Consider the following 20,155-nt stretch of genomic DNA (forward strand, 5'->3'; position numbering starts at 1 on the left):
GGTGAATAGTCATAGGTGGTTACCTTTTGGCAATACCGTATGCTCTAGGGAAGAATCATGTTGTTATTCTATAGTTGTACTGTTGATATATCTGTTACATTATTATCATATCTGTTGAAACTGGCTTATGCTTCAAACAACATAAGCCAGCTCCAGTTCAGCATTTCTGTCATTTTTAAGGGGGTGGGATAGTCTAGAAATGGTTATGGTTATGTTAAACCCAAATGGTTCATGATTACAAACTCAATTTCATTGCGCAACAAACGTATGACGCCTGGCTGTCGCTCGTCACATGTATCTGAACATTTCAGAATGAACATGTGCTCAATGACTAAACATATTGATTAAAATAATACTCCAGTATTTGTTCCTTTTTGTGTGAATGACATTCACGCAGAAATATTGAAATAACTAGATGACATCCAGTCGGCCTCATTATAGAGTATAAATACGGTAGACAGTGAACTAAAATAATAACCAATAACCAAGGTCCACAAGGGAGTATGTTTTACACGATGGCCAAATCTGACACATTAATGAGCAACAACTGCAAACAACTAAATACTGATTCACATAATTTCTTAATTACGTAAATCAATTTTCAACACAAGTGTTGTTTTAATAGAAACAAACTTTGATTGGATTGCTGATTTATTTCGGAAAGTGTCAAACTCATTTGCTGAAACATTACAAAACATTTAGTATAGTGCCATTTTGAATCTTTTGATTTACACTGTAAACATTCAATACTAGCTTCACAACTCTGGGGCAATCCATTAATTGAATAGAGAGTGTGTCCACCTTGTACATTTGTTTTACTGATATCATTCTTGTATTATATCAGACATAGCAGTTCAGAATGGTCCTGTTGTGTTACCAATTGTCTGTTACCAATGTAACCCAGTTGAAATTCGGGTTCTGGTTATTTAAAATAATAAACAATATTATATAAGAGTTTATTATTTTTCCTAATGTTTTGTTGACGTTTGTGTAATGGTTGCAAACTTTGTTAATGTTATTTGATGTATTGTAAATGTTGTAGATATCCTTTGCTTAATTGAACTGTTATATGGCCATCCAACCAGGTGTTTGCGGGTGAATGTGGAGAAAGCGGGAAAGGGGAGGAAAGGGAAGACGTGCTGGAGGTAGGAGAAAAAAGGACGTGGGTGGACCCTGTGTCCTTTCCACGGACTTCCACAGGACTTCCACGGACTTCCTCAGGACTTTCACGGACTTCCACGGACTTTCCCAGTACTCTCACGGACTTCCACGGACCTTCAAGGACGCCCATCGCGTTTTACCTGGACGTGTGAGTAGCCGACCGAGTTCTCTTGGCTCGGAGGAGCGAAGAGGACTTCATCAACAGGCCTGCAACGGGGTTTTCTTTTGTAAAGGATTGTTTTATTTTGTTTATTTTATGTGCCGGCTTAGTTAGTAATGTTAATTACTTGTAGCCTGTATGGTAATAAGATGTCCGATATGGGATCTGTGACATGCACTTATATTGTTCTCAAATAAGTAAACGTTTTAACTACTTACCCTTTTGTTGGTTGGCTTACTAAATACGTGTAGTGTGGATATTGTTTGTGTTTAGTGGTTAATATTTAATAAGGGTGCTGGTGTTATATGGTTAGCATAATATAGGAAATCAAAACTAATAATTTAAGATTGATTGAAGAACCTAGGGCCCTGCCCTCTTTATTATAGGGGTAAAAGGGCTACATAAAATGGAGGCCCCGCTGGGATTAGTTTGGGTTTCAAGATGACCAGTACCAGTTAATTAGTGAAATTAAAGCTGCAGTATACACTTTTTTTTTTCTTTTTGTTTTTGACAAATATTTGAGAACGGAAAGTCAAGCTGAGCTTGTGTCAGAGCTAAAGGGCTGGTGCCTTGGAGAAATATTGGATGAGGATCATGCTCTTATGGTTCTCATTCGAGATTATGTGGAAGTGACTCAAATTGAAGAGACCCTGCACACAGTTAAATGTCTGGGCCGTGTTCGTGTCCAAGGTAGGAATTACAAAATGAGGCGCAACAGGTATATGATCCTGTGTGAGTGTCGGGAAGAGTTAAAGAGGGAAAATGTTCCTGCTGAAGTGATGCCTACTGATGGTAATGAGGCGTGGCCTATTGTCATAGTAGGTGGAGCCCTACATGCACCGGTAGATAACTTAAGTGAGTTGTTAACCGGAGCACAGCAGGCTGAGGAAAGGACAGGGGAGAAACCCCAGAGCATTTCCCCTACTCCAGTTTCCCCCAGTAGCCAAACTGAGTCCATTCTGCGTGCACTTGGTGATTTGCTCGATAAGTCAAAGTCCACTATGGTTAATGGAAGCTATCGCCGCTTACATGTTTTCTCTGGAACCCTGCTGAAGAGCAGGTTGAACACTGGCTAGAGCAAGCACAGCTTATGGTCGAGGAGTGTGACTGTTCTGCTAAGGAGAAAAGGCGTAGACTAATGGAGAGTCTAAAAGGACCTGCGCTGGAAATAGTCAAAGCAGCCAAAGCCGGCAATCCGGAGGTTAGCCCTGAACAGTGCCTTGAGGCAGTTGAGCATGTGTTTGGGACAGCAGAGTCTGGAGACGATCTGTACTTCGCGTTTCGCTTAATGCAGCAGCAATCAGGTGAAAAGCTCTCCGACTTCCTGAGGCGTCTTGAGCGGTCACTAGATAAAGTGATTAAGAAAGGTGGTGTCATGCTGGACAGAGTAGATCAAGTACGCTTAGAGCAGCTGTTGAGAGGTGCTGTGGCATCTGACTTGATGTTGGTCAATCTCCGCCTAAGAGAGAGGAGAGACAGGCCGCCAACTTTTCTTCAGCTGTTGAAAGAGTTGAGGACAGAAGAGGAGTATGAGGCCTCAAGGAAAAGGCTCAACCCCGCTGTGCAAAGTGTTCATGTGAAGCCAGAGATTGATACTAAACAGGCTGAAATCCAGGGCTTAAAGGCAGAACTAAAAGAGCTCAAGGCCCTAGTAGCTGCTGTGGTGACTAGGCCAGATCAGGCCATGCTAGAACATGTTGAGAAAACGCCTTTCAATGCATCTCTGCACAGTGAGCCTGGTCCTGACTCTGAGCTAAAGGCATTGAGAAAGGAAATGAAGCAGCTACAAACAAAGTTCACCCATAAGGCAACTAACCAAGAGAGTGCGGCTGCAGTCTCAAAAGTAAAAGCATCAAAATATGACTCCCGTTCTCCCATTGGACCACCAACGGTTGCAGATGAGAATTTCTGTTACCGTTGTGGGGAGAGTGGGCATTATGCAGGAAAGTGTCAAAACTCTGAAAACCAGGCTAAGGTTATCAAGAGACTGATTCAAGCCCTCATAGTGTCAAAAGACAAGCAACAGACAAGAGATGTCGCAGCTGATGATGTGAACTGTGGGGTGAAGAAGAGTGCAGTGTCTGTGCAGAGTACAACTATCCCTGATGGTTCGGTTGGGCCACATAGGCTCGTCAAGTTGAAGGTTAGTGGTCATCCCTGCACCACCCTGTTAGGCAGTGGGTCTCAGGTGACGATTATATTTGAGCCCTGGTACCAAAAGTACTTGCCAGATATACCCCTTCAACCTGTCTCCGGTTTGGCCCTTGGGGTTTAAGTGAATCCAGCGACAGCTATCCCTACCGTGGCTACGTAGTGGTAGACCTGGAGTATCCTGCAGAAATTGTGGGTACCCCTCAAACTGTGACGGTTCTCGCCCTCATATGTCCGAGCCCCAAGACGGTAGATCAGACCTCTGTCATTGTTGGAACAAACAATCATGTCATGTTAGACACTTAGTGAAGCAATGCAGGGACAGTGGAATTGATGTAACTCAGACCCTGGGCATCAAAGCATATGAAACAGGCGACCAGGCCCCTCCAGAAGTGCTGGAGGAGGGAGGAGATGAGGTTGGCTGTGTGAGGTGGCAAGGACCCGGTCCTTTCACTATACCCCCTGGTGGTGATGTGCAGGCTGTTTGCAAAATCTAGCTCATGCTTGCTGTTGACCAGGAAATCTTGACGGTAGATTCCTCCCCAATAACCCCACTTCCAGCTGCTGTGACATTTCAGCCCATGGTTGTGTGCAGTCAGGCAATGGACATCAATAGTTTCAGAGTATGGATAAATAATGACTCTTTGAGAGAGACAGCCATACCAATGGGAACAGTGATTGGCCACATGCACCTGGTTGATTCAATCGCTACCATCCCTCCCAAAGAAACAACTTCATCAGAGTTTGATGCAAGTATGATCAACTTCAGAGACTCACTAATCTCGACAGAATGGAAGACCCGACTTTGTGAGAAGCTGTCACAAAGATCCCATGTCTTCTCAACGGAAGAGTGGGATGTCGGCCTAGCCAAAGGAGTAGAACACCATATCCGACAATCCGACGCATGACCGTTCCGTGAGCGTTCACGTCGGTTGGCACCGGCAGACATTGAAGATGTGCGCAAGCACCTTCAAGAACTTCTGCAGGCCGGTATCATATCAGAGTCCCGAAGTCCCTATGCTTCCCCTATAGTTGTCGTTAGGAAGAAAAATGGAACCATTAGGATGTGCATTGATTACAGGCTTCTGAACAGTCGTACCATCCCAGATCAATAAACAACACCTTGTATTGAAGATGCGCTTGACAGGAAGCCAATGGTTCTCCGTCCTGGACCTCAGAAGCGGCTATTACCAGATAGCAAAGACTGAAGAGGACAAGGAGAAAACGGCATTCCTCTGTCCGTTAGGTTTCTACCAATTCGAGCGAATGCCGCAGGGCATAAGTGGAGCTCCGGCGACCTTTCAGAGGTTAATGGAGAAGGCAGTAGGTGACATGAACTTGCTGCAGGTGTTGGTCTACCTCAACGACTTGATAGTTTTCGGAAGGACTCTTGAGGAGCACGAGGAAAGACTACTCAAGGTGCTGGATCGTCTTGGAGAGGTTGGACTGAAACTGTCTGTTGACAAATGCCAAGTCTGTTTGCCGAGTGTGAAATACCTTGGGCACATAGTGTCCGCTGACGGTGTTGCTCCTGATCCCGACAAAATCGAAGCGGTCACAACCTGGCCTCAACCAACAAACTTGAAGACCTTACAGTCCTTTTTAGGATTCTGCGGCTATTATCGAAGATTCATAGCCAATTATGCAGCCATTGTTCGACCCCTGACAGAGCCCGCAAAAGGTTACGCTCCAACCCAAAAGAGCAAGAAAACTGCTCATGACAGGAGTAAGATCTATCTGAAAGAGTCAGAGCCATTCGGGGACAGATGGGATCACTCTTGTACAAATTCATTCCAACAGATCATTCACTGCCTGACGCACGCACCTGTCTTGGCATTTGCAAATCCCCAAAAGCCTTACATCCTGCACGTGGATGCAAGCTTGAAGGGACTTGGTGCAGTACTTTACCAAGAGTACACAGAGGGTGGCCTTTGCAAGTAGAAAACTGAAACCGTCAGAGAGAAACTACCCTGTCCACCAGTTGGTGTTTTTAACTTTAAAATGGGCTGTAGTTGACAAACTTCATGATTATCTGTATGGGGCCAGATTAACAGTACGTACAGATAACAACCCTCTTACGTACGTGCTCTCCACTGCAAAGCTCAACGCAGTAGGGCACAGATGGCTAGCTGCCTTGTCAACGTACGAGATTGATTTACAGTATCGTCCTGGCCGTCACAACATAGATGCTGATCTATTATCAAGATTGGCACCAGACGAAGAGAGCTCAGAAGAATGGGTGACTTTATCACAGACTGGTGTGAGGGCCATATGGCAGCGTGTCTGCACCCCTGAGACTCCTACCCATCCCCTGCGGTGTGTTGATCAGTTGGGAGCATCTCCTCGGTGCATTCCAGATGTTTATGCTCATTCAACCTTCTTGGCCTCAGATACCTTGAAACAGATGTCAAGGCAGGAACTTAAGGGGGCACAGTAAGGGGACTCAGCTATAGAACCCGCCATACAGGCTATCAAAGATGGAAAATGGCCTGTAGAGAAACATGCCAGTCCAGAACTCTCACAGTTAAAGCGAGAGGTGGGGAAGTTGAGCATGAAGGATGGACTGCTGCATCGTTTGAGCAAACGATCTTCTGGGGAAATTGTCAGTCAGTTAGTCCTGCCTAAAGAATATCGAGAGATGGTTCTGAGGTCAATGCACGATGAGCTAGGATACCTGGGGGTTGAGAGAACCGTTGACCAACTGAGGAGCAGATTCTTTTGGCCAAAGATGTCTCTAGAGGTTGAGCAGTACATTAAGAATTGTGGTGAGTGTGTCACCCACAAATCTCTTCCTCAGCGAGCTTCCCCCTTGCACCAGATCGTGAGCAAAGGTCCTATGGACCTGGTGTGCATCGACTTTCTCTCGATGGAACCCGATTCGAAAGGCATCAGCAATGTGTTGGTGGTCACCGACCATTTCACACGCTATGCTCAGGCTTTCCCAACAAGAAACCAGAAAGCTCAAGTTGTAGCAAAGGTCCTAGTTGAAAGGTATTTCCTACATTATGGACTACCAGCGAGGATCCATTCGGATCAAGGAAGAGATTTCGATAGCCGACTGATAAAAGAGCTCCTGACCTTGATGGGGATTCGCAAATCGGGGACGACTCCCTAACATCCTCAGGGAGACCCTCAGCCAGAGAGGTTCAACCGAACCCTATTGTCCATGCTAGGGACTCTGGGCCGGGAGACAAACGCAACTGGAGCCAGCATGTTGGTCATCTGGTCCACGCATACAATAGCACAAAGTCTGACGCCACGGATATTTGCCATATCGGCTGATGTTCGGCAGAGAGGCCAGACTCCCTGCTGACGTGTGTTTTGGAACCTCTCCAGATGGCATTGAGGATGGTTGTCATTACCGCTATGTAGCAAAGCTAAAAGAAGACCTTAAAGAAGCCTTCAAGCTAGCATCTGCGGCTGCAGATAAAAGGCACCAGAGAAACAAGAAGGCTTATGACCAAAGAGTCGGAATACAGTCTTTGGAGATTGGCGACAGCGCTGCTCAAGAACTGGGGCCTGAGAGGGAAACACAAGTTAGAAAGCCGATGGAGCCCTGATCCTTATGTGGTGGTGGGGAAGATGCCTAATCTTCCGGTGGTCAAGATAAAACGTGAGAATGGAGGAACTGGCACAGGGACCATTCACAGAGACAATCTCCTTCCCATCGGGCAGTTTGTGAAAATCCCAAACACAGACCCGGTGGTTGATTTACCTGTCAGACCAAAAACCAGAGCTGTGACTAGCCGGAGGAGTGAAATATCCTCACCTGAAACGCAAAAAGTACAAAGGGAGTTGCAGGAAATGTCTGATTCGTCATCTGACCCTGAGTTTTATGCACCTTGCAGAACTTACCCGAGAGAGTTGTTTCACAGAGCTCTAGACAATGGTAGACACAGAGTTGCTGCTCAAGAAGAGAACCATCAGGCAGATGGAAGTGCTGCTGATGCTATATCCTCATCTGATGATGACGCAGAGCCAGAGCGCCATAGCTTGAGAGACCAAGAGTCTGATCGAGAGTTAGCTCCTGGTGACACCAGTGATACTGATTCAGAGTCTGGCCCTGAGCAAGAGACTTTCAATGTGTCCAAAGATGATGGGAGGCTAAGATCCGAGCCTAGGCCAAAGAGAGCAATAAAGCCACCAGTCAGGCTTACATATGATGAGCCGGGTAGATCCAGAGATCAGCCTTTGACCATTGTACACAGAGGTATTGTCATTAAAATTGGACATACTTAAAGCAACATTTGTAACTCTCCATTTCCCTTAGTTTGAGTCTTTTAGTGTTGTATGAGGACATACAGACCTATTAGAAGGCGGAGGGTGTAACCCAGTTGAAATTCGGGTTCTGGTTATTTAAAATAATAAACAATATTATAAAAGAGTTTATTATTTTTCATAATGTTTTGTTGACGTTTGTGTAATGGTTGCAAACTTTGTTAATGTTATTTGATGTATTGTAAATGTTGTAGATATCCTTTGCTTAATTTAAGTGTTATATGGCCATCCAACCAGAAGGGGGCGCAATGAGGTGTTTGCGGGTGAATGTGGAGAAGGCGGAAAAGGGGAGGAAAGGGAAGACGTGCTGGAGGTAGGAAAAAAAAAAGAAGTTGGTGGGACGGAGCACCTGTTTGCGATGGAGTAGTCTTGTTGAAGGCCGATGACATATCAGCAACCCATAAGATTCAAGATTGTGTCTGGTAAATGGAAGTAAAGTTCAACACGAACTTGAAAGCTCCACCGGACCGGTTTACATACGACCCGGTCAGTTAATTGAGAGAAGTAGCTGAACAGTGGCCTGCTAACTAACGCAGCTAGCGACGCTACCGCCACGGGGTTTCCGAGGGACCGCCGTGCGAGATAGAGGGTGTGACCACGCGGGTTGGCTGACAGGGCTCGGGCGAAGGAAATCACGCCACAGTGAGGAGCGCCTGTGTCTTTCCACGGACTACCTCAGGACTTCCACGGACTTCCTCAGGACTTTCACGGACTTCCACGGACTTCCTCAGGACTTTCACGGACTTTCCCAGTACTCCCACGGACTTTCCCAGTACTCTCACGGACTTCCACGGACCTTTAAGGACGCCCATCGCGTTTTACCTGGACGTGTGAGTAGCCGACCGAGTTCTCTTGGCTCGGAGGAGCGAAGAGGACTTCATCAACAGGCCTGCAACGGGGTTTTCTTTTGTAAAGGATTGTTTTATTTTGTTTATTTTATGTGCCGGCTTAGTTAGTAATGTTAATTACTTGTAGCCTGTATGGTAATAAGATGTCCGATATGGGATCTGTGACATGCACTTATATTGTTCTCAAATAAGTAAACGTTTTAACTACTTACCCGTTTGTTGGTTGGCTTACTAAATACGTGTAGTGTGGATATTGTGTGTGTTAAGTGGTTAATATTTAATAAGGGTGCTGGTGTTATATGGTTAACATAATATAGGAAATCAAAACTAATAATTTAAGATTGATTGAAGAACCTAGGGCCCTGCCCTCTTTATTATAGGGGTAAAAGGGCTACATCAAGCCATACATTCATTAGCTCTGCCATCCAGGGTGGCCTACATCATTAATCACACATGGTTGATACATTGGTACTGTGATATTTGTACCGAAAAGAAGCAGAGAATATCCAATGCCTAACCAATAAACCCTATTCCTTTCCCCACTGCAATATGCGTGACAACTATTTCAATGGTAACATTCTGAATATATGCTTGCTGATGTCTATGGGGGATAACAAAAATGGAATACATGGAAACAAATTAAACACAGATCCCACATGTCTCCTGTCCCAGTATAGCAACGGCTTCTAATCCTTTCTTCTTCGTTATTCTCATTCTCTCAATGAACCTGTGTGCGTGTGTGTGTGAGAGTGTGTGTGTGTGTGTGTGTCCTAGGGGCCCAGGTGTGCAAGGGGCCCTGGATTGGCCAGACTATTTTAAATTGTTCTTAAAATGAAAAAGAAATTTCACCTCTATTGGCCCATAACAAGAATCCTTAAAAAAGTAAACAACTCATTCTTCAATAGCAGTGTTTTTTTAAATTAAGGCTGTCTCCATGCTTTCATACGTGGCACAAAATTATTATTTTTCTGCGTGATCAGTAAGGGGGCCTCAAACAAGTATTAGCCTAGGGGCCAATGGCCACCATGTGTGCTCCAGTTGATCTACAATGACCGTTTCCAACTTATGTTTAAATAATAATATCATAAAAGTTGATAAAAGACCAACTGATAGGCTGACTAGTCTTTCCTGTCTACCCAGTGTGTGTTTATGTACATGTTTTGGGTATAAAACATAGATCGACTTAGAAACAGCTTATGGACTTGTGTCAACCAATTTCATATTGTGACTTCGTAAATATAAGCGTGTGTAATTCAGTTTTTTGTATTAAAGTAATAGTTTTATTTTAGTCATTTGAACTTGACCTCATTATAGGCTTTTTTTAAAGAGCGTAATTGGAACAATCAGGTTGTCCGCGACAACACCACAACACCCAGCGGAACCTCCGGCAGACCATTATGACATCACAATGCCCGCTCCCCTATATAAGTCAACGCTCCTCAGTCCAGTGCTCAGTGCTGATCAGAGAGTCGAGCGTAAGCATTACCTTGTAATCACTGAGCAAGCACAGCAGCGTTTTACCCAGGTAGCGTTTGTTATTGACTATTGAGCAAGCAAACGATGGGGAGGAGACGTGTGAGGAACCGGAAGAGGAAACCCAAACCACAGGACCTCATCCAACAGGAGAGTCTCCACCAGGAGAGCCTCCACCAGGAGGGTCTCCACCAGGAGGGACTCCACCAAGAGACTCTCCACCAGGAGGGTCTCCACCAGGAGGGTCTCCACCAGGAGAGTCTCCACCAAGAGACTCTCCACCAGGAGGGTCTCCACCAGGAGGGTCTCCACCAAGAGACTCTCCACCAAGAGACTCTCCACCAGGAGGGTCTCCACCAGGAGAATCTCCACCAAGAGACTCTCCACCAGGAGGGTCTCCAACAGGAGGGTCTCCACCAAGAGACTCTCCACCAAGAGACTCTCCACCAGGAGGGTCTCCACCAGGACAGTCTCCACCAGGAGGGTCTCCACCAGGAGAGTCTCCACCAAGAGACTCTCCACCAGGAGGGTCTCCACCAGGAGAGTCTCCACCAAGAGACTCTCCACCAGGAGGGTCTCCAACAGGAGGGTCTCCACCAAGAGATTCTCCACCAAGAGACTCTCCACCAGGAGGGTCTCCACCAGGAGAGTCTCCACCAAGAGACTCTCCACCAGGAGGGTATCCAACAGGAGGGTCTCCACCAGGAGAGTCTCCACCAAGAGACTCTCCACCAGGAGGGTCTCCAACAGGAGGGTCTCCACCAAGAGACTCTCCACCAGGAGGGTCTCCACCAGGAGATACTCCACCAGGAGGGTCTCCACCAGGAGTGTCTCCAACAGGAGGGTCTTCACCAGGAGGGTCTCCAACAGGAGGGTCTTCACCAGGAGGGTCTCCACCAGGAGAGACTCCAACATATGGTAATCATCGTTTACCTAAGCAGACCTTTCATCAGCAGACACCTGGTCACAGACAGCGGTGAGGGACTCCAACCAGAGGGACCCCAACCAGAGGGACTCCTACAACAGGAGGGACTCTACCAGGAGGGTCTCCAGCAGGAGGGACTCTACCAGGGGGGTCCCCAACCAGAGGGACCCCAACCAGAGGGACTCCTACAACAGGAGGGACTCTACCAGGGGGGTCTCCAACCGGAGGGACCACAACCAGAGGGACTACAACAGGAGGGACCTCCACAGGAGGGTCTCCAACAGAGGGGTGTCCAAAAGGAGGGACTCCAAGTGGAAGATCTCAAACTAGAGGTTCTCCGCCAGGAGGGTCTCCACCAGGAGGGACCTCACCAGGAGGGTCTCCACCAGGAGGGACCTCACCAGATGGGTCTCCACCAGGAGGGTCTCCACCAGGAGAGTCTCCACCAGGAGGGCCTCCACCAGGAGGGACCTCACCAGGAGGGTCTCCACCAGGAGAGTCTCCACCAGGAGGGTCTCCACAATGAGGGTGTCCACCATGAGGGCGTCCACCAGGAGGGACCTCACCAGGAGAGTCTCCACCAGGAGGGTCTCCACCAGGAGGGACCTCACCAGGAGGCTCTCCACCAGGAGGGTCTCCACCAGGAGGGACCTCACCAGGAGGGTCTCCACCAGGAGGGTCTCCACCAGGAGGGCCTCCATCAGGAGGGGCTCCACCAGGAGGGACCTCACCAGGAGGGTCTCCACCAGGAGAGTCTCCACCAGGAGGGCCTCCACCAGGAGGGACCTCACCAGGAGGGACCTCACCAGGAGAGTCTCCACCAAGAGGGTCTCCACCAGGAGGGACCTCACCAGGAGGGTCTCCAAGCAGAAGCCAGGCTACCTCCGAGACCGGACGGGACATCAAAGAAGAGCCTCAAACAAATGGTAATCATGGTTTACCTAAGCGGCCCTTTGATTAGCAGAAACCTGGTCACGGACAGCGGTGAGAGACTCCACCTGGAGGGTCTCCAACCAGAGGGTCTCCTACCAGAGGGACTCCAACCAGAGGGTCTCCAACCAGAGGGTCTCCACCAGGAGGGTCTCCAACCAGAGGGTCTCCAACCAGAGGGTCTCCACCAGGAGGGTCTCCAACCAGAGGGTCTCCAACCAGAGGGTCTCCAACCAGAGGGACTCCAACAGGAGGAACCCCCACATGAGGGAACCCCGCAGGAGGGTCTCCACCAGGAGGGTATAGAGCAGGAGGGACTGCTACAGGAGGGACTACTACATGAGGGACTCCACCAGGAGGGCCTCCACCAGGAGGGTCTCCACCAGGAGGGACTTCAACAAGAGGATGGTCTCCAACAGGAGGGACCTCACCAGGAGGGTCTCCACCAGGAGGGTCTCGACCAGGAGGGTCTTCAACAAGAGGATGGTCTCCAACAGGAGGGACCTCACCAGGAGGGTCTCCACCAGGAGGGTCTTCAACAAGAGGATGGTCTCCAACAGGAGGGCGAGGTGAGGAGGGAGAGGACACGTGTACGATCCGCACACACAAACTTTAAGTGTGCAGATGTACACTTTTCAAGATGTGCGCACACACACGATTGACCACCATTACTATCAGTAAAAAACATATAAATATCGTCATGTACATTTTCTTAAATGTTTCTCAATCATACAGCCGCGCCCACACACACTGACACACAAACACACTCACACACACGTATGCACGTGTGGGTTGATACGGGTGCATCCCTAATCTTCAGTGTGGTATTCTGTTTTAACATACGCTGTGATGTGTCCTAGATGGTGAGGACACCGGGGGTCTTGGAGGCTGAGGGGGATGCGTTCGAGCTGGAGATGCCAACTGACCTTGGCAACGACCACGTTGTCGTCCGTCATTATCCCATTGACGCCGTGATCTTGATCCTCAACCAGGATCAACCGGCAGCCACCGCCCTGCCAGGTGTAGTAGAGATCGAGGAGGAACCTTTTGTCGTTATGGGCTGTACAGAACCTGTGGCCCCCCCGAACAACACTGAAATCTCGGTCATACCCGACGAAGAAGGGGAGGAACCTGTACAGGAGCCCAAAGGAAAGAGCCTCTGGTGGAGATTCCTCAATTGGCTCAGTGTGGTGAAGGAGAAGGAGCCCAACCATCAGATGAACGCCAGGACCTACCTGAAGGAGGACAAGGAGGAACACCTCATCTCCAGCAGTGAGTCCTTTTGAATAACCTTGGCTAATTGTGCAATCCAACTCATTTCATGACGCCACTCAGGATGTTGTGGTGTGTGGCACATGCTCTTGCATTCTTTTAAATCTTCTTACGTGTCCATGTTGTTCCACAGAAGCTTCTAAACGTCAGGCAGCTTTGCTCAGTCCAAAGCTCTCCATGGCTGAAGGAGAGCAGATGAGGATGAAGATCTGCAGGGCTGAGCGCCGGGAGCAGAAGGAGGCTCAGAGGCTGAAGGAGGCTCAGAGGCTGAAGGAGGCTCAGAGGCTGAAGGAGGAGCAGCGCTACGAGCAGTGGGCAGCTGAAATGGGCCTTAGCGATGCAGGAGAGGGGCCAGCAGACGGGCCTAAGAAAAGGATGACCAGATTGCAGAAGGTGTCTTTGCGGTGAGTTACTGTCTATTTCCTAATATGAGAAGATATGAGGCTTCAGCGTGAACACAAATCTGATTTCTTTCCACCTTGTTTCACTTGCATTTCCAGATTGGTCTCCCTGTGCCAATAAGCCGATCCCCTCCATCCGGCCAACCCCGGTGCGGGTCACCTGTACATATATACATAGAAGCATAATAAAACTCAAAGAAACACAAAAGAATACAAAAGAACACAAGAAAATACAAAACCGGAAAGGACAACAGGCCAAGCAAAAGAGCATCTCAAGCTGGAAGAACCAACAGTATGTTTCCACTGCCTGTCGTGCTGTGTATTACACTTTTGTATTCGACTGTACTGTTTTTATTCGATGACAATAATATCCAATAAAAATTTCTTTGAGAAAGCTTGTCATCTTGTGTCAGTTTTTAGATGTATTCAAATATCTTTTGCTTAATGGCAGACACACTCTCTTTGACACACACGTGTGCGAGCGTGCACAAACATACACACAAAAGCAGGAAGGAATATGCATTTGGGCCCAACTCCAGATACTTCCAGACACACACACACACACTCCCTGTCTCCATAAGTTTGTTTATTATATGATCTTATTTTCAGTTATTCAAAATGTTTATCGTGCTGTGGGGAGATAGTGTCAATTGGCAACATTAATACAGCCTCAGTGATCCCATGAAGACAGGGCCCTTCAGTGAAACCCAAACCCCCTTTCTCTTTGTCAGGGAAGAAACTATTTTGGTTAAATAACATTTGGATACTGGGGAATATAAGGCAATAGATGGCTACAAATATTGATGAATTCACATAGATTAAAGAATTCATTATCAATCAACCAATCAATTTTCCAATCGAACATTCAATAATAAATGAGATAAAATTGCATGTATTGAAACAACCAACAGTATTTCTTAATGTGTTTATTTTTATAAAAACAAAAACATTGAATGGTTATTGATTAGTTATTAAGAAGTGGTGAATAGTCATAGGTGGTTACCTTTTGGCAATACCGTATGCTCTAGGGAAGAATCATGTTGTTATTCTATAGTTGTACTGTTGATATATCTGTTACATTATTATCATATCTGTTGAAACTGGCTTATGCTTCAAACAACATAAGCCAGCTCCAGTTCAGCATTTCTGTCATTTTTAAGGGGGTGGGATAGTCTAGAAATGGTTATGGTTATGTTAAACCCAAATGGTTCATGATTACAAACTCAATTTCATTGCGCAACAAACCTATGACGCCTGGCTGTCGCTCGTCACATGTATCTGAACATTTCAGAATGAACATGTGCTCAATGACTAAACATATTGATTAAAATAATACTCCAGTATTTGTTACTTTTTGTGTGAATGACATTCACGCAGAAATATTGAAATAACTAGATGACATCCAGTCGGCCTCATTATAGAGTATAAATACGGTAGACAGTGAACTAAAATAATAACCAAGGTCCACAAGGGAGTATGTTTTACACGATGGCCAAATCTGACACATTAATGAGCAACAACTGCAAACAACTAAATACTGATTCACATAATTTCTTAATTACGTAAATCAATTTTCAACACAAGTGTTGTTTTAATAGAAACAAACTTTGATTGGATTGCTGATTTATTTCGGAAAGTGTCAAACTCATTTGCTGAAACATTACAAAACATTTAGTATAGTGCCATTTTGAATCTTTTGATTTACACTGTAAACATTCAATACTAGCTTCACAACTCTGGGGCAATCCATTAATTGAATAGAGAGTGTGTCCACCTTGTACATTTGTTTTACTGATATCATTCTTGTATTTTATCAGACATAGCAGTTCAGAATGGTCCTGTTGTGTTACCAATTGTCTTTTACCAATGTAACCCAGTTGAAATTCGGGTTCTGGTTATTTAAAATAATAAACAATATTATATCGTCACCCTCTTAAAGTAATGGCCTAAGTCACCTTTTTGCCAAAATGATTTTCTTGCCTAAATCAGCTCTTTGTGATGCTAGCCACCTCTGGTAAAATCCCCAACATCCTCAGTTGAACAGATCATGTGATCCTACCCGTTTAGTGTAATGGCCTGTGTCAAGAGTGTGAATTAGGCCAATTTATTTTGCCTAAGTCACTAGACAAGAGTGACTTAGGCAATTTTATGAGCGTTTCAAGATGGCGGCCACTGTTTTGCCTCACTTATTCCAGAATTAATTCGGCCCAAGTCAGGTTCAAAATTTAGTAAATCACAAAGGCATGTTCATAAATTGGCCTAAGTCATCTTATCCTCTTATGTTACACAATTGACTGACATCATTATTTGTATATCAATAGTAATCTATTGTCATAACCTTTGTGTTTGAAATGATTCATAAATATCATATACTCTATATATGGTTCAGTTTTTTCTGTTTTCTGAACAACTTGAAAATATGACTTAGGCCATTACTTTAAGAGGGTGACGATATAAGAGTTTATTATTTTTCCTAATGTTTTGTTGACGTTTGTGTAATGGTTGCAAACTTTGTTAATGTTATTTGATGTATTGTAAATGTTGTAGATATCCTTTGCTTAATTGAACTGTTATATGGCCATCCAACCAGGTGTTTGCGGGTGAATGTGGAGAAAGCGGGAAAGGGGAGGAAAGGGAAGACGTGCTGGAGGTAGGAGAAAAAAGGACGTGGGTGGACCCTGTGTCCTTTCCACGGACTTCCTCAGGACTTCCACGGACTTCCTCAGGACTTTCACGGACTTCCACGGACTTTCCCAGTACTCTCACGGACTTCCACGGACCTTCAAGGACGCCCATCGCGTTTTACCTGGACGTGTGAGTAGCCGACCGAGTTCTCTTGGCTCGGAGGAGCGAAGAGGACTTCATCAACAGGCCTGCAACGGGGTTTTCTTTTGTAAAGGATTGTTTTATTTTGTTTATTTTATGTGCCGGCTTAGTTAGTAATGTTAATTACTTGTAGCCTGTATGGTAATAAGATGTCCGATATGGGATCTGTGACATGCACTTATATTGTTCTCAAATAAGTAAACGTTTTAACTACTTACCCTTTTGTTGGTTGGCTTACTAAATACGTGTAGTGTGGATATTGTGTGTGTTTAGTGGTTAATATCTAATAAGGGTGCTGGTGTTATATGGTTAGCATAATATAGGAAATCAAAACTAATAATTTAAGATTGATTGAAGAACCTAGGGCCCTGCCCTCTTTATTATAGGGGTAAAAGGGCTACATAAAATGGAGGCCCCGCTGGGATTAGTTTGGGTTTCAAGATGACCAGTACCAGTTAATTAGTGAAATTAAAGCTGCAGTATACACTTTTTTTTTTTCTTTTTGTTTTTGACAAATATTTGAGAACGGAAAGTCAAGCTGAGCTTGTGTCAGAGCTAAAGGGCTGGTGCCTTGGAGAAATATTGGATGAGGATCATGCTCTTATGGTTCTCATTCGAGATTATGTGGAAGTGACTCAAATTGAAGAGACCCTGCACACAGTTAAATGTCTGGGCCGTGTTCGTGTCCAAGGTAGGAATTACAACATGAGGCGCAACAGGTATATGATCCTGTGTGAGTGTCGGGAAGAGTTAAAGAGGGAAAATGTTCCTGCTGAAGTGATGCCTACTGATGGTAATGAGGCGTGGGCTATTGTCATAGTAGGTGGAGCCCTACATGCACCGGTAGATAACTTAAGTGAGTTGTTAGCCGGAGCACAGCAGGCTGAGGAAAGGACAGGGGAGAAACCCCAGAGCATTTCCCCTACTCCAGTTTCCCCCAGTAGCCAAACTGAGTCCATTCTGCGTGCACTTGGTGATTTGCTCGATAAGTCAAAGTCCACTATGGTTAATGGAAGCTATCGCCGCTTACATGTTTTCTCTGGAACCCTGCTGAAGAGCAGGTTGAACACTGGCTAGAGCAAGCACAGCTTATGGTCGAGGAGTGTGACTGTTCTGCTAAGGAGAAAAGGCGTAGACTAATGGAGAGTCTAAAAGGACCTGCGCTGGAAATAGTCAAAGCAGCCAAAGCCGGCAATCCGGAGGTTAGCCCTGAACAGTGCCTTGAGGCAGTTGAGCATGTGTTTGGGACAGCAGAGTCTGGAGACGATCTGTACTTCGCATTTCGCTTAATGCAGCAGCAATCAGGTGAAAAGCTCTCCGACTTCCTGAGGCGTCTTGAGCGGTCACTAGATAAAGTGATTAAGAAAGGTGGTGTCATGCTGGACAGAGTAGATCAAGTACGCTTAGAGCAGCTGTTGAGAGGTGCTGTGGCATCTGACTTGATGTTGGTCAATCTCCGCCTAAGAGAGAGGAGAGACAGGCCGCCAACTTTTCTTCAGCTGTTGAAAGAGTTGAGGACAGAAGAGGAGTATGAGGCCTCAAGGAAAAGGCTCAACCCCGCTGTGCAAAGTGTTCATGTGAAGCCAGAGATTGATACTAAACAGGCTGAAATCCAGGGCTTAAAGGCAGAACTAAAAGAGCTCAAGGCCCTAGTAGCTGCTGTGGTGACTAGGCCAGATCAGGCCATGCTAGAACATGTTGAGAAAACGCCTTTCAATGCATCTCTGCACAGTGAGCCTGGTCCTGACTCTGAGCTAAAGGCATTGAGAAAGGAAATGAAGCAGCTACAAACAAAGTTCACCCATAAGGCAACTAACCAAGAGAGTGCGGCTGCAGTCTCAAAAGTAAAAGCATCAAAATATGACTCCCGTTCTCCCATTGGACCACCAACGGTTGCAGATGAGAATTTCTGTTACCGTTGTGGGGAGAGTGGGCATAATGCAGGAAAGTGTCAAAACTCTGAAAACCAGGCTAAGGTTATCAAGAGACTGATTCAAGCCCTCATAGTGTCAAAAGACAAGCAACAGACAAGAGATGTCGCAGCTGATGATGTGAACTGTGGGGTGAAGAAGAGTGCAGTGTCTGTGCAGAGTACAACTATCCCTGATGGTTCGGTTGGGCTACATAGGCTCGTCAAGTTGAAGGTTAGTGGTCATCCCTGCACCACCCTGTTAGGCAGTGGGTCTCAGGTGACGATTATATTTGAGCCCTGGTACCAAAAGTACTTGCCAGATATACCCCTTCAACCTGTCTCCGGTTTGGCCCTTGGGGTTTAAGTGAATCCAGCGACAGCTATCCCTACCGTGGCTACGTAGTGGTAGACCTGGAGTATCCTGCAGAAATTGTGGGTACCCCTCAAACTGTGACGGTTCTCGCCCTCATATGTCCGAGCCCCAAGACGGTAGATCAGACCTCTGTCATTGTTGGAACAAACAATCATGTCATGTTAGACACTTAGTGAAGCAATGCAGGGACAGTGGAATTGATGTAACTCAGACCCTGGGCATCAAAGCACATGAAACAGGCGACCAGGCCCCTCCAGAAGTGCTGGAGGAGGGAGGAGATGAGGTTGGCTGTGTGAGGTGGCAAGGACCCGGTCCTTTCACTATACCCCCTGGTGGTGATGTGCAGGCTGTTTGCAAAATCTAGCTCATGCTTGCTGTTGACCAGGAAATCTTGACGGTAGATTCCTCCCCAATAACCCCACTTCCAGCTGCTGTGACATTTCAGCCCATGGTTGTGTGCAGTCAGGCAATGGACATCAATAGTTTCAGAGTATGGATAAATAATGACTCTTTGAGAGAGACAGCCATACCAATGGGAACAGTGATTGGCCACATGCACCTGGTTGATTCAATCGCTACCATCCCTCCCAAAGAAACAACTTCATCAGAGTTTGATGCAAGTATGATCAACTTCAGAGACTCACTAATCTCGACAGAATGGAAGACCCGACTTTGTGAGAAGCTGTCACAAAGATCCCATGTCTTCTCAACGGAAGAGTGGGATGTCGGCCTAGCCAAAGGAGTAGAACACCATATCCGACAATCCGACGCATGACCGTTCCGTGAGCGTTCACGTCGGTTGGCACCGGCAGACATTGAAGATGTGCGCAAGCACCTTCAAGAACTTCTGCAGGCCGGTATCATATCAGAGTCCCAGTTGTCGTTAGGAAGAAAAATGGAACCATTAGGATGTGCATTGATTACAGGCTTCTGAACAGTCGTACCATCCCAGATCAATAAACAACACCTTGTATTGAAGATGCGCTTGACAGGAAGCCAATGGTTCTCCGTCCTGGACCTCAGAAGCGGCTATTACCAGATAGCAAAGACTGAAGAGGACAAGGAGAAAACGGCATTCCTCTGTCCGTTAGGTTTCTACCAATTCGAGCGAATGCCGCAGGGCATAAGTGGAGCTCCGGCGACCTTTCAGAGGTTAATGGAGAAGGCAGTAGGTGACATGAACTTGCTGCAGGTGTTGGTCTACCTCAACGACTTGATAGTTTTCGGAAGGACTCTTGAGGAGCACGAGGAAAGACTACTCAAGGTGCTGGATCGTCTTGGAGAGGTTGGACTGAAACTGTCTGTTGACAAATGCCAAGTCTGTTTGCCGAGTGTGAAATACCTTGGGCACATAGTGTCCGCTGACGGTGTTGCTCCTGATCCCGACAAAATCGAAGCGGTCACAACCTGGCCTCAACCAACAAACTTGAAGACCTTACAGTCCT

The 20,155-nt window shown here is 46.4% G+C and overlaps 1 protein-coding gene across 1 annotated transcript in view; it reads left to right on the top strand.

The window, feature by feature from the left end:
* Positions 1–12,265: 12,265 nt before the first annotated feature.
* cfap46 (cilia and flagella associated protein 46) overlaps positions 12,266–20,155 on the top strand; it is a gene marked incomplete at both ends in the record, with an annotated part of 86,050 nt that continues 78,160 nt past the window's right edge. Inside the window, 3 exons of the mRNA XM_079729090.1 lie at positions 12,266–12,490; positions 12,787–13,198; positions 13,332–13,456. Coding sequence (XP_079585216.1) covers positions 12,266–12,490; positions 12,787–13,198; positions 13,332–13,456 — 762 coding nt within the window. The remainder of the gene's footprint in view (positions 12,491–12,786; positions 13,199–13,331; positions 13,457–20,155) is intronic.

This window comes from Pollachius pollachius, assembly GCF_949987615.1.
Source record: "Pollachius pollachius genome assembly, chromosome: 2".
NCBI classification, from domain to species: Eukaryota; Metazoa; Chordata; class Actinopteri; order Gadiformes; family Gadidae; genus Pollachius; species Pollachius pollachius.